Source organism: Pagrus pagrus (assembly GCF_965226575.1).
Source record: "Pagrus pagrus genome assembly, chromosome: 7".
NCBI classification, from domain to species: domain Eukaryota; kingdom Metazoa; phylum Chordata; class Actinopteri; order Spariformes; family Sparidae; genus Pagrus; species Pagrus pagrus.
The window spans coordinates 27976856-27991902 of record NC_140191.1 but is presented as its reverse complement, the minus strand read 5'-3'; the positions used below and the strand labels follow the sequence as shown (position 1 = coordinate 27991902).

The window sequence follows — 15047 nt, the reverse complement described above, 5'->3', positions numbered from 1 at the left end:
CCCAGCTTGCTGTGTCTTGACAGAACTTCATGGGTCCCTTTTTCCATCAGCTGGTGAAGAATCATCTCTCTCACCCGGACTAGAGAAAGTGCATTACCACACAGATCCCCTTACACAGAGCAGAAGACACTACCTCCCTCTGTGACCATCTTTATCCATCCTTCTTGGCCCTCCTCTCACTCCATCTTTGTTCATCACTCTCTCTTCCCATTCTTCCTTCCTGTCAATCTACTCCCATTAACCACCCTCTCCCTATTCAAACTATCTATCTCTTCCTTTTCTTCTACACTCCCTCTGTTCTCTAATGTAACTTGATATGCGGCCAATCAGCTAGAGGCTTTAGAGTTTTGCTCATTACAGGGTTTACAGCTGTGGAGCCTTGCAGGGAAGCCAGACATCTGCAGCACCTTCAAATACTTTGTCTCTTTCTGGCTGACATACAGACACAAGAAAACATCTGCACTGTAGGTGAAATGATTGTCAGAGTCCAGGAAAGAATCTGAGAGATAAAGAGAGGATATGGGGAGAAGAGAAACGTCTGCTGCAGATGGAGGAAAGAAGTAGAAAGAAAAGAAAGAGGGAAGGTAACCCAACCCTTAGGGTTAAAATGAAGCAATGTAGTTAAAAAGTATTTATAAATGGGCTGAAAATTTTTAATTTCATGATAAATTAAAAACATGAGATTATAACAATTATTTGTGATAGGTTAAAGAAACCTCATTTATTTCATGGTAATGAATAGTGTAAATTATTATAGCATTTATGAAGTAATTCTCACCAGTTATTGCAGTAATGTAATGTTGGAGCAATATCCATGAACTTATTACATCATCTTATTTCAGTATATCTTTTAACCATCCGTGCATTACATTTTGATAATCCACCAGTTGTTACATTACCAGTCTCTAGAGGGCTGCTTTTCAGCTTCTTCTGCTCATTGTGGCTTCTGAAGACCTTTAGCTACATCGAACTGAATTAAAACCACTAAACTAAACAAAAAAAATAAAAAATCCGACTAAACAGCGCCAAAACAAGCTGTGAAACTTTATATGAGTAGGAAAAGAAAAGGGAAATTTATTTGTTCAAGAACATGACTGGGTTAAGCTTAGATGAAAAAACACGTTTTGTATATTAGTCAAAGAGAGAGTGACTATAACTGTCTTGATTTAAAAATTATACATCTTTTGGTCCAGGAAAACAGAAAAAGTACAGAGAAGGATGTGAAAGTACGTGACTTTGGACTGCTTTCCTTTGAGGATGTTAAACTGGAAATTGAGGAGGGGGATAGAAAAGCGGAGGATGAGTGATAGGAGGAAAAGTGGGATGTCTTGTCCCCCACTGAGGCCCAGCAGACTCAGTAGCTGCTACAGCCTGCCAAATTATAACCTCATCTGGGGTTGGAGACACCTGGCTATTCACACCAGAGCATACCAGATGACTTCCACAGCTGTCTGACCATGTATTACATGTTTGGAGGAGCAACAGGGGTCTTTGTCATTCAATAACACAAAGGGTATGGGAGTTCTCATGACTCATGTCATGAGAATTATAATGGCATACATTCCAACTCTAAGACAGTTTATTTCTCTTTGATTGCAGGTGATGTTAAACAGGGAGAAGTGTGAGAGATGTGTGGATTCTACTCTAAGTTTGCTTTTCTTTCTTTATAGTAGCAGGACTCTAGCAGACAACAACATATCCAGATACAAGTGATGAATATAACAGTCGGTTGCCTAACACATTACCACTCCTTGCTTCCCGGGAGTTTCCATATTCATTCACAATATGCTGTGTGTTTCTGTTGGGGAAGGTTTTTATCAGAATCATGGCAGAGACGGAGAAGTATAAAGAGAAGTTTACCACTAGTGCTCCAGTGGTATGTGCTTGTAAAACATTTAAATCTATTTTCAAATCATGACATACAGTATGCGTGTCAGACTCTACCTGAAGGACATCTCCCAGGTCAGCAGTGCTGATTTCAGGGTCTTCCGTGGTGTTGAAAGGGACAGGAGTTATTCTGACGAAGGTAAGGACACGGGGTTCAGGATACCTCCACAGCATCACCCCTGGACTATCTTCTGTCTCACTGTAGAACACCACCTCATGGGGTCCTGGCAGTCTCTGGGAAGCTGCAGGAATAGAAGAATTACGATAATGTGAGAATAACCTCACTTGAATTTGTCAGTGATCTAAAGGCAAGGCTTATACTGTGCTGTACAGGAAAACATAAAAAAAAAGAGGGAAAACATACAGTGAGGGGCCAAGAGTATAAGATAATGAAGCGAGGAGAAGAGTTGGAAGAAACAAAGTGAAGAGGAGAAAAAGATAAACCGTGATACTCGACCGAAACAGATAAAAGATGATGCAACTGGAAAGCAGAGGATAAACTGGAAGGAACCTATGCATTTTATGTTTTCAAGGTCCCATATTGTAGAAAGTGAGAGTCTCATGTTTTTTTTGTTTTTTTTAATCATAAAGCAGGTTAAGGTGCTATGTAAATACTGCAAAAGTAGCAAAGCACTCAATCGACAGAGAAATGCATAGAACACGTATTCAGCAACTATGCCCCCAAATGAGCTGTCAGGACCTCTGCAAGGTTGTGATGTGCCCCCAGTGCAGCCGTGGTTGCAAAAGATCTGGCAGAAGTGATGCCAAAACACAGTGGGCGGTGTCTGCTTAGGCCTGTAAGAACTGACCAATCAGAGCAGACTGGATTTGTCTGGAGGTGGGCCTTATAAGGCACATTAAGCACTAAAACGGAGCATTCAGCCAGAGGGAGAATAGAGTTGCTGCAGCAATGGACAGTATGAGAAAAATTGTGTTTTTGAACATTAGAACTTTCTAAGGGTGCACTCACACTAGGCAACCCATACAGTGGCCAAGCACGTTTGACCCCCAAAGTCCAGTTTGTTTGACTAGTGTGAGAGCTTCGTACCGTGGTACACTTTCGTGGCCCTGGCATGGTTGGAAGAGGGGTGCTTCGGCACAGTACAGTTGTTCATGCACGAGCACAAGCACAGGTGCGCAACGTGGTCATGAAGTATTATCATGTGCATTATTAAACCGCCTTGCAAAATCAAGAAATCCAGGAATGTGAGAGGACCATCTACTGTATAAACCAAAACGACACAAAATAAGCCACAAAAAAGCCAGTGAAGTCATGTTTTCAGTGTTGTTCTCCATTGTGCTGTGACCGTGCTACGATGTGATGGCGTATGTACAAGAGGCAACTGTGCACAGGCCTGGTTGCGGCCGGAGCAATGTGAGTGCAGGCCAGCGGGGGACAGGGGAGGAGGGACAATTGTGCTTTGGCACGGTATGGAGCAACTGGGCCAAGTGTGAGTGCACCCTAAGAGACACCAAAAAGGCATGAACCATTCTTTTCAGTCTGAAAATTAGCATTATATGGGACCTTAAAGATAAAGTAGATTACGAGTTTACTGCACTACACGCCTATTTAAAGGCTTTACTGGCTTCCTTGAACATTTTTAGATAACTGTGGAAGAAAGAAACACATAGAGGTTGCAGAGTTGTGATGCCTTCTTTTCACATCATGAACTTTACCTTTGTGGCAAAAAGGAAAATGAACTTTGACTTGCATCTTTGGTGATTTGATGTTTTTATATTTATTTCTACTATGGAATCTGAACTCTCCAAAACAATATCTCCAAGTTAGTTCTCCAAGTTTCCACGCTTTCACAATGTTTACATGTGTAAGAAGGCGTATATAAACAAAGCGGCTGAGAAAACATTTTTGCTTTTGAGTAAACAATCATTGATTAAACCATGCCAAGCACCTGCAAAAGCTGGATAACACTGGATCTCAAACTTCTGAGTGGTGTTTGACTAAAGTCGTGGCTGCTGTTTGGGATTCAAGTCCTTTGGAAAAATGTTTATTTGAAAAGAATAGTCAAGCAGAGAACTGCTGCTTTGTGTGGCCCCTGGGGGTACAAACACTGACAGTCTCTTGTAGGAAACACATTTCAAGGGGCTGCAAAATCTGTCTGTGGCCAATTTTCCCTTTTATGTGAAGGGGTGAGCTGCCCACTCGAAGGTGGACAGTGTATTGTTCTTTTGCGAAAAAGTATGGATGAAAGAAAAAATAGACACTTTCATGAGGTTTTGCTTTCATTTGAGTTAGCTTGAACTTAGAGAAAGTGAGAGACAGGGACATGGACTGCTTCTACTCTCGTCTACATCCATCTTTCATCTCCTCCTCTGTCCATCTATCCCATCCCTCCCTGTGTCAGGCCCCAGGGGGCCACTCGCTGTTCTCTGTACTCCGGGGCCCGGTTTTCTCTGGCTGTTGACAACATGTTGCCGACAGATTGTGCTCTCTGTTCTAGTTCACTACTGTACGTTCTGCTGCTTCAGCCAGCATATTAAATGCATCAAAGACTAGTGGAACAGTGCAACAAACAAAGACTCAACCACAGCTGACAGAGTGGACGGCTGGTCTACAGCCAGAGAGAAGTTTGATCCTCTGTGTATAATGTTCCTATGTGTGTCTGTGTGTGCGTGCACATGTAGAGGACAGCACACACAAAGCACAAAGAGGGGGAATAAACAGCATGTTACTCAGAGTGGAACCAGGCAGACATGTCTGATGAAACTTCTTTTCACAGAGGTCTTTGATCTGACTTTGATTTAAGGCAATGTGTATCTTAAGTGACATCTCACTTTGGCACAAAGGTTCTTGTTTTTAGTTCGTACAAACTCATTTATAAGAGATTATGAATGATTAGCCATGGTTACTGTTCATCCTATGCATTCAGGAACAAGTGCTTACCACTGTTCCATCCATATTAAAAACTTTGTCAAAAAAAAAAATGCAGGAAGAACAGGTCAGGTCACAGGTCTTATTAATTTACTCTGACTCCTGGATTTGTCTGTTTTCTGCTATGAATGCCTGCTTACAAAGCAAACGGCTATCTTCGGGATGCTGGGTAACTGTTAAACATCTACTGATGTCCCGTTCTAAGAAATTAAAAGTTCCACAAAGCATTCACGTCACTTAACATGGGATTTAGAGTATAATAATAAACAATGCTTTATGTATAATTATGCCTGGCTACAGCATTTTCCTTTTGTCGTCATTGCATGAGATCAGCATGTATAGTACAAACATTCACCTGAGTCCTGGAGGTATTGAAAATTGCCTGTTCGTAGGTCATCTGAGCTGTGCTCTGTCCGAGGAGAGGGAGAGCCTGGAGAGGGAGGGGGCTGGGTGTGGCAGGCTTTGCCCTTAGAACAGCTATCAGCTGAATCCCTTTTCTGGAGGTTTAGATATACCTGTAGGTGCTCCTCTACCAGCTTCAGGCAGTTCAGGTGTTCCTGGCCCCAGAAGACCTGTCAAGACAGAAGCAGAGAGGGTAAAGATGACTGGGAGCTCAGGCAAGTACAGAATGTGGGATGGGGAACGAGGGAAAGACAAGATGTAGGGTATTGGGAGTGAAAGACAGAGAGTGATATTGGGGAAGTAAAGAAAGAAATTCAAAAACAGACTTTGATAACAAAAAGCTAGACAGTGACACAGACTCACAGCTGATGCATATATACCTACGTAGACAGTCTTTCAACATTCTTTTCCAAAACAGGAAGAAAAGCACTCAGGGTTAACCTAGTCATCAACCTTTCACATCCTTGCTAACATTACCCGACACAACCTTACATCCTCCTTACTTACCCACGGCATTCCCCTTCCCATGCTCCATCAAAGCGGGTCTGCCCGGGGTTTGGACTACGGATCAGGAATCTCTGAGTCAAAAACTCTTCACACATGGAGCTGCCTGCCTGCTTGCCTGCTACTCACTAGCTTGCAAGGGTGGGTTATGACTAAACTCTAAAAACAGGAAAATTTGGGGATTTTTTTCCCAGGTTTTTGGAAAGAGCGCACAAGAAAAAGGAATCGGAAGGAATTCCGGTGGTTTTTGTACAGCACTTGATTAAAACACCACAAACGCCAATATTTACAGAGGGAAATGTATGGTTACGTATTAAGTGTTGAGTGGCGGGTCATGTTCCCGTTAACGGACAAGCAATAAAAGCAATGAGGGAATCAATGAAAAATGGGGAAGGGGTAGGGGGTTCCCCCTGTTGAAGTAATGTGGAATAATACATTAGTAATAATGCATTCAGTTAGTCACATTGCGAAGGGACTTTTCAGTGTGGACATTATGTAACTTCTCACAGGAAAAAAGGCACACATCAGATACAACCATCACTATAAATAGCCTTATAATATTCCACCACTGAACCAGCAGATGTGAATGAAAGTGGAATTACAGCATGCAATTCCTACTGTCATCACTTCAAGAGGACAGAAGCCATGGCAGGGTTGAAGAGGAACAGCAGATTTAAAGGGAGTGTGATGAGCTGTGCCTGTGGGAATCAGCTAATGAATACTGTGAGGATTAATTTGGAAATCTCTAATGGCAAAACATAACTTTCAACTTGACTTAAAAACGGAATTAAAATCCTAATTGTTTGTTACTCTTGACACTCAAGCTGAGGTGCCATTTAAGTGGGCAACAGCAACGCCTTATGATAAGGGGCAGTTCTTCAACCCAAGGAGCATCACTCAAGCCCCTCAGGGTGTCTGTGTCCTTGAGCTAGACCCTCAATTCTAACCAGGTGCAGAGGTGCTGATCTGACCCTGGCCTCCACAAACTGGGTGATAAATATTGTGACTGAGGATGCTGAATTGATGCAAACCTGCAGCAGGCCTCCCTTTAAGTCCAGCAGGAGTTTAGGCGGACCAGGCTCAGGTCCAGGGCTGCCGCTGTGCCGACACCACCGAGCCTCCAAGGAAGAGCTGCAGGAGAACGGCCCCAGCAGGAGACGGCTTCGGTCCTTCAGCCCCGTCCTCACCAACACATCTTGCAGCTCCAGCTGCACAGACGCAGCCTGAACAGCATCTAGGACAGAAAGAGTAGCAATGAATGGCATGTGGAGCACAGGGTGGAAATAAAGAGGGAAAACAGGAGGTAATTGATATGTCAAAAAAAGTTTGGCCTATAATGAGGAAAAATGTCTCGTCAATGACGCCTATGTACAAAGTGGTTTCTGGATAAAAGAGGAGCCATCACTAATTTATTGATAACACATTGGAAAAAAATAAGAAACTGGGTTCAAATAGACGGAAACGATTTCTAAAATAAATACTGGTTTCACAGTGAAATATTGATACGTCTAATTAAATATTAACAATAACACAGTTCATTGATACAGGTGCAACTAAGCCAGATGAAACTGAAACACAAACAATTCAACCTCAAAATTCAGTTGCATGAATGCTTTCCTCTGTGTTTTTACAAAGTTCAACAATGACAGTCTGGCTATGTGATATCAAAGCAAAACATACCGTACAGTTATACCAACCACATCACTGGCTTCCAAATTATCGTACTCATTTGATTAATTCGTATAAACACACGCTCCAAGAAAGAGGAATTCAGGATTTTTCCTCTTTAACAATTACATGCATGCTAGATGTCCCTGCCTTAGACTTTATGTGTCTCAGTTGATGAACTGATGATCAATAAAAATTACCAAGTTCATTTAAAGTGGTCTATGTACTAGAGGAGGTTATGAATTAGATTATAACGTGACAAAGTCATGAGAATATATATATGTTTCCAATATTTTGGTCTGAGGCAAAAATAATCAGTTAATAAGAACAAATGTGACTCCTGTGTGTCTCCCTAAACAGAGGTGTTCTAGTGTCATTGTTAGACCAACCTGAGCCTGTATAAGGTTAAGTTTAAACTCCGCATTTCAATGTGATTTGGTAAACCAAACAGGTTAAGCAGACATACACACCCACCCACTCATCCAGAAACAACCGAAAGTAGCAAAAGCCCATATTTAATGGAAAGGACAGAATTCTCTGTCCTTTCCATTAAAACAAAGATGTGTCACTGAGGTCACCGGCTGTCCAAGGGCCTCATTTTTAAAACTCTGCGGAGAATCCACACTAAAGCTTTGCATACATACAAATGAGTACATGTACATACACCAAAAAGTATTATATTTTACAAAAGTTGGAATACACCCAACAGTGCGCAATTTCCTTTTATGAATCCCAAAGCAACTTGATATTGTGCGCAAGGACTCACAGTCATCAGACTGACTGCTTCAATTGCTAAAACTGATTGCGACAATCAGTGGTGTCCGCCACCCTGAGATATCACTGGAAAATGGTTTGATAAGTGAACGCCATTCATCTATCGAAGTTCTGTTACAGTGAACTCTGCTTGTGATATGATTAGGACTCACAATGAGGACATGGAGTGTAATGTTTGTGCAAGAGCTGTCACTGGCTTTATTTCCATAGTGTTTCACATTTAATTTCTACAATCTGGCTTCTGTTCATCACTTCACCATTGGAGTCACCAATTCCCTTAGCCTTCAAGATGTACATACGCATGGGTCAAAATTTCAGTAAATTTACAAACATTTCCACGTCAAGTATTTTCTTTACAATTCCCAATTTATACTTTGACAATGGTGTACATGCAATTTCAAGCCCTTTTTTGTGTACGGAAGGTTTATAAATGAGGCCCCTGAACTTGGCTTTTTAGTCCCAAAAATCAGCCAACTGAAACATCTCTACTGTTCGTTGACATGAGAGTGTTGATCTGGTCAGTTAAAGCTACTACAGCAGCAGCAGTCCATTTGGAAACCTCCACGCTACATGACTAATAATGTCCTGAGAAGCACCTCTTTTTAATTATGGCCTTTTAGCAAGATAAATTCTCACTCCAGTCTGCTCGGCTGTAAGTCTGGGAAAGGCAAAGAAAGCAGCAGCATACCCGTTTCAGTCTCTAACTATAAGTTATGTATGAGAGTTCCAATTATGTAACTCTTTGTCATTTAGAATTCAAACAGTAGCGCAGAATAAAAAGGGACATTTTAAAATATATTTTTGATTGTCACATTCAAAATAGCAACAACGTAGAGTCATAGTGATGATCACTTTTTTCCATCAAAACACAGTCACAAGCACTGGTATCTCCAAAACACAAGGAGTAACCATGTGTAAAACTGAAAATTTACACCCATCCGTTTTCCTCAGAGTAGCAAGTAATTTCCGTTTTTTCAGGGGAGACTTTTATAGTGTGCTTGTGGTTCAATTGGGGTAAAGCAGGATGGATGGAAGAGATGGAAAGGAAGTGGGGGAGGAGGTGATAAATGAGAAGACAAATAGATTTAGACATGGAGGGAGGGAGTGAGTGTGAGACACAGAACCAAAGGGTGTGAGACAGAACAAGTTATGATATGATGAAGATATGACACAGAAGCGTACTCTCATCGTTTCAGGCATGGCGAACTAAGGAACATTTTATTCATTAGAACATTAGAGCCCATTAACTCAACAGGGGGGTACCAATGGATGCGGGCTTCTCTTGTATTAATCATTCTAGGGGGAAATATTATACTGGGATGACTCATTTCACTCATGAAAGGCATTGTTGATACAAGTTGGCAGTTTACCTGCTAATATCTGCTGGTGTTGCGGTGCAGAGAGAGCTATTAGAGATTACTTACTGAACTGTGGACATCGGGTTTATTTTCATGGCTAGGATTTATTAGACAGAGCATGGGAACTCCCAAACTGGCTTGTTAAATGGAGAATCTGTCATTCGCTCTCTCTCTCTCTCTCTCTCACACACACACACATACATAAAAACAGACACAAGCACAGAAGTGCAGATAGAAAAATAAAGCCTAATGCCTGCATACATACACATGTGAATGCAGACACACCACCATGCACACCTAGGTGAACAAGTGGAAACAAATACAGCTACATACACATTAGCACACACACACATAATGTGTATCAAAGCATTCTCTTCTTTCTCACCAAGCATCATTTACAGCCCAGTTGACCGCAGCATCCTGGTGTTTAAGCCAGCAGAAACAGCCAGGACTCTTAATAATCACCCTAATTGGGAGTGGTTTTGAAAGGGGGAATCCCTTTCTTTCTTCATCTCTAACTCCATTCTTCTGTCCAGGCTGAATAACAGTCAGAGGCACATTTCTCCATGCTCTCTTCATCCTTGTGTTTGCCCTGTATGACTGTATTACAACTATGTAGGTTTGTCTCCAGAGACGCGTCAGCCAGACAGGCCAAAGACATTACGCTGCTGAGCTGTGAAGTACTGCCATAAGCAGGGAGGAGCAGAGGGGAAAAAAAGGAGGTGGGAAAGTATTGGAGGATGAGGTGGGCGGTACCTGTGTGTCTGTGTTTGCATACATAGAGTTAGAAACATATTTGAAGATGATGGGTAAAACCATGAAAACCAAAAGACAACAGGAAAGAGAGAGAGATGGATGCATAAGAAATTAAAGACATGGCCCCTACAGACTATGAGATGTCAGCAATCTAATAAGTTTGGTTACCACTGCATTGTCTCTGTAAGTTGATTGTAGCTGTATGCAGCACTATTGCCCAAGCAAAATGTCCCCTTGGGGAACACAGAAGTAAAGAAGAAAAAAATCTCATAGCAAAGCCACACTTTGTAACATGGATCTAATTGACTTAAGTACGATATCAGGATTGATGTCTGTAGATTGTGCGATAACAACTGAATTGTAGGCTATGATGCAAGTCAACAATAAAATGTCATCAGCTTGCACACAATATCATCTGCGCTATTATAGTGGTTGACAAAGAAGCTATTGCTGGATTCCTGTAGATCAATTAGCAGACTTAAAGCACTAGTTACATTGTGTGATGGTCATCCTAAATGTCTGACTGTTAGAATTCAGTCCCAGGCTACCCTTTGGTCGCAAGACCGTGACAACGACCATCTGTGGGCCTCTCTCACAGTGTGACGTAGAACCACCGTTCTGGAGCCACAACCAAAGATATCGCCACATTCCCATTGATCAGTTTAAAGCGGTCTGTAGATACATTGTTTTAATTACAGAAACATTTTGGAGGCCAGTAGATGGGCAGTAGTCATCTAATCACCACATGATACAATTGACATACATCTACAAACCTCACTATTAATCGTTGGACATCATTTTAACAGCCACAGTCTATACACAAGCTGTATACAAGTTGTGAGACAGCACCAATTAGATTAGCTGCACTGTCACCTTGTTGAGAAGCACCCCTAAGTGAGAGAGTGAGCCACAATAATAGAACTACTGTATGTCAAAATGCTGTAAAATATAAACCAGAATGAGCTTAGTGACACAGATCTGCACATACTGTACAAACCTACACCTGCACACAATGTATCTCATGCTGTCAAAGCAGACCTGCCAGTAAACCAGCGCACACAAGCACGTCCTCTGCAGGCGAACGTACAACCTATGATACTCAGGGAACAAAGTGGGTGGTGGAGGATAGGGTGGATGGAAATCTTTCTAAAGTGAAATAGATTTCTGGCAAATGCTTGGGTAAGATTAGATAAGATCGGAGAAGTTGATTTACCGTGTCGGTTTCTCCCTGGCAGCCGTTATCTGACCACTGCCTGGCTGATTTATACCCCGGGATGTACTGGTATCAATTAGAGGAAACCTAAAGGAGTCATTACCTAACTAGCAGAGGCCCCCGAAGACTGTCTGGGATGGTAAGAGTAATAGAAGTAATATACTGTCACTCACCACAGAAATACACTATTCACTCACCACAAGACCACTATAGGACACTAGAGGAAACTGGTTTCATAGGAGGGGACACTGTCGGCCAAAATGGCACAACACAGGGAGCTGTGCGTCATCCAAGCCGTTACACAGTTTCTGATGAGTGTTGATGAGTTACATATGGGTTCAGTGACGGTTGCAACTCATAAACAACTTATAGTAGATATGTGATAATTATTATTATATGCATGATGATTTCGTAACATTCAACTCTAAATGTGATCTATTTATAGGAAGACATGTATGAAGATAGAGCAGCAAGTAGAGAGATCATATTTCCACAACTGGAATTTTCGCAGTTGCCCAACCTAAGCCTGATGCTGAAATATTGTCGGGTTTTAGGTTGGATTCGGGACATCTCATTTTATACAGCTTCAGGCTCAGCTTGGTTTTGGTTATTTTGAAAAGTAATTTAATAAGAATTTGCTCTCTCTTTCTGTCTGGCTGCCTCAGTGGTCTGTGTCTGTGTGAGCATGTGTCTGTGTCATGTGCTGCAAGTAGGAAATGCAGTTCCCAGCAGGAAATGAGAAAGAAACTGCAAAACTAGTTCAATGTTATGTCTTACATTAGCCTGGCAAACTAACGGGCAGTAATGGATAAAATAGAGCACAATGTTGCTACAGGGGAGCCTCCTAAAATGTTAAGTGAGTCAGGACAATCTTCTTTATTATAGAACCCAATGACCTTAAATGACCTATGATCGGGCTTGTAGAAAGTTCTGTTCTGGATTATGAATGTTTAAACTATCAAATTTATGAGTTTACCGGCCACATTCATCTGGTCTGGAAAAAGGTTAAGTTCAGCTTGATATGGTAAAACAGTTGAGGCAGATGGTTCTGGCTGCAATTTGTGTTATGCCTTTGTAGGTCAGTATTATAGCCATTCCCTGGTCAGTTATCTTTTAGTTGTGAGAAAGCAGAGATGATATAGAGGGCCCAATTTAAACGGTGGATAATCTGGGCGCAACCAGTGTGTCACCTTCCATTCCCTTGCGGCAGGACCTGGCCCATTGCTATTTCAACAGCAGCACTTGTCCTCACTAAGGGACGGTGGCACCTTGGCAAGTTGACCCTCTTCTCTGACATTTCCCAATCATCTGTCCCATCAACAACACAATTTGAATGCATATGAGCAAAATGCAACAATATTTAACAGACAGGAGGAGCACGGGGGAGCCCCAGTAGCTCAGTTGGTAGAGCATGCGACCCATCTACAGAGGCTTTGTCCTCGCTGCAGCGGCCCAGGGCTCCAGTCCGACCTGTGGCCATTTGCTGCATGTTATCCTCATCTCTCTCATCCCATTTCCTGTCATCTCTCAAGCTGTCCTGTAATAAAGCCACTGAAAGGCCAAAAAATACTAATACATACACCCTAACGTGGGCTCCAGGTGTGAAATGACGTCTGTCAGAAACTAGTAATGACACTTGAGCTGCACTTTGTGCTGCACTTTATGTTAGGCGTAAGATTTGGCCCATAATGTTGGATCAGTTTAGGTTCAGTGCTGAGAGCCAAAAATGTTGAGCTTTGAACATTTAACAAAGACTTCTATTAAAAAAAACCTTCTTTATGATAGTCTCTGATACTCAACTACAACAGTATTGCAGCGTTCTAACACTAAATTTCACCTGTGCATATTTACCTTGACCCAGCAACTATGTGTGTCAACAAATACTTTCTTTCCCCTATGTCTTCTCTGCAATACACTGGTATGATTAATGCATTGAAAACAATTTATGATTGGGTTAACATGTATTTCAGAATATAAACTTAAAAGTTTGGCTTTGCTTAGCTCTGCTTTTCCCTGACTATTGACACAGAAATAATATGATAATGGAATAGAGTGGCTTTCTTTCAGCAGAGTAAACAAACAGACATGATCGTAATTCAAAGATTGGCCAGGGAAATAAAAGAAAGCTTGAAAAGGAAGAGGAAAAAAAAAAGATGAATAAATAAATAATTGGTAGCTCTCACTTTGTTCAATGACCAGAATTTTCCTTTACAAGTGTGCTGGAGTAAATCACCGTGAAGAAGCAGGGGGTCCACAGAGGCAAAGGACCGAGGAGAAAGCTTTGTGTGCGTATGTTGATGTATGCATATGAAAAAGTGTGCACTAGTAACAGGGTCTGTCGACATGTATGTGTGTGTGTTCTTAGGAAATCGGGGGCACTCTATGGGCAGTCTGAAGGAGAGCTGAGAGATTAGGGAGGGTCTTGTTTCATGGACCCTAAGACATATGTTCTCTCTCTACTGCCTGCCTCCCTCCTTTCTTTCATTGAACTACAAATGCCCCCCTACCTTGGGGAGTGGTGAGCCGTGGACGGAGGGAGGAATGCGGGGCTTCCACTTGCTTTTCATTAGCACAGGATCTGGTAACACACCTCACTGTCAACCTAATCCCCTCTCTCTCCATCTTGTCCCCTGGCAGAGGGGGGGCGGGGGGCTGCCGTGACCAGGTACAGAGCACCAGATGTTCCACAGATGAGGGGGGAGGATGACAGGGTCTTCACCCCGTCGCAGCTATGGATGCAGGCTGATGAAGACAGGGTGGGGTGGGGTGAATGTAATGGCATATACTGAAGAGACCCCTGTTTCTGCTCACACATAGTAGTCTGCCTGTCTTCTGTTTTCCCCTGCTGTCCTGTATTATATCTTCTTTCTTTTTTTTACTTCCTCTTCCTTTCTGCAACTTTTGGACTAATCATGTTTTATTTCCTGGGACATCTTTTATCCGACTCCATCTCTTCTTCACATTTCTGTGCCTACATCTTCATGTTTCCTCTCCCTCTACTTCTCTATCTCCATCATCCTCTTGCTTCCCTTCTTTCACAATTCTTCCCTCCCCTCTTCCTCCGTCTTTTGTTTCTTCTTGCACACTGGCATCATCCTGTGGTTTGCTCAGGATGTGCTCCATCAATCTCGGCCTGTCACTGAGGACCAGGAGAGCAACAACAGCAGCAACAGTAGTGGTACATACTGTAGCGGTAGTAATACTACATTCTCCTGTCTTACATCTCTCATGTACAGCCCCTCCCAGGGGGGTCATTCCAGCTGACTTATTATGGCAGCTCAAACGCTCAACCTAACAGAAGGGGAATCCTAACCTTTATCTTCGTAAAATTCCAAGGTATCCGTTTTCTGCGCTACGGAATGGACTGGAGAGGTGCTGAGTGATGGAGGCGGTGCAGATGAGACTGAAAGTCAGCAGATACATCTATTGTCACCAGCGATCAGTCAGCGTAATTGGAGACAGTTTGTCTCCTTTGGATGGCAACAAATCTGGAAACACTATGTGAAGAAGCCCTCAGGGAAAAAAGCAGTGTGTGTTGTGACAAAGATCTATAAGAGTGCTAAAGTTATCAAGAGGAAAAAAAAGAAACAACCGG

At 42.3% G+C, this 15047-nt stretch overlaps 1 protein-coding gene across 3 annotated transcripts in view; it reads right to left on the bottom strand.

Annotated features, from left to right (window-relative positions):
* The window catches only part of vps13b (vacuolar protein sorting 13 homolog B), a 347536-nt gene that overhangs the window by 66752 nt on the left and 265737 nt on the right, over window positions 1-15047 (bottom strand). For all 3 annotated transcript variants that reach the window (XM_084357862.1, XM_084357860.1, XM_084357861.1), the window contains exons 39-41: window positions 6715-6917; window positions 5133-5349; window positions 1945-2129 (exon numbers count right to left, since the gene is read on the bottom strand). In XM_084357862.1, the coding sequence (XP_084213988.1) occupies window positions 1945-2129; window positions 5133-5349; window positions 6715-6917 (605 nt within the window). The remainder of the gene's footprint in view (window positions 1-1944; window positions 2130-5132; window positions 5350-6714; window positions 6918-15047) is intronic.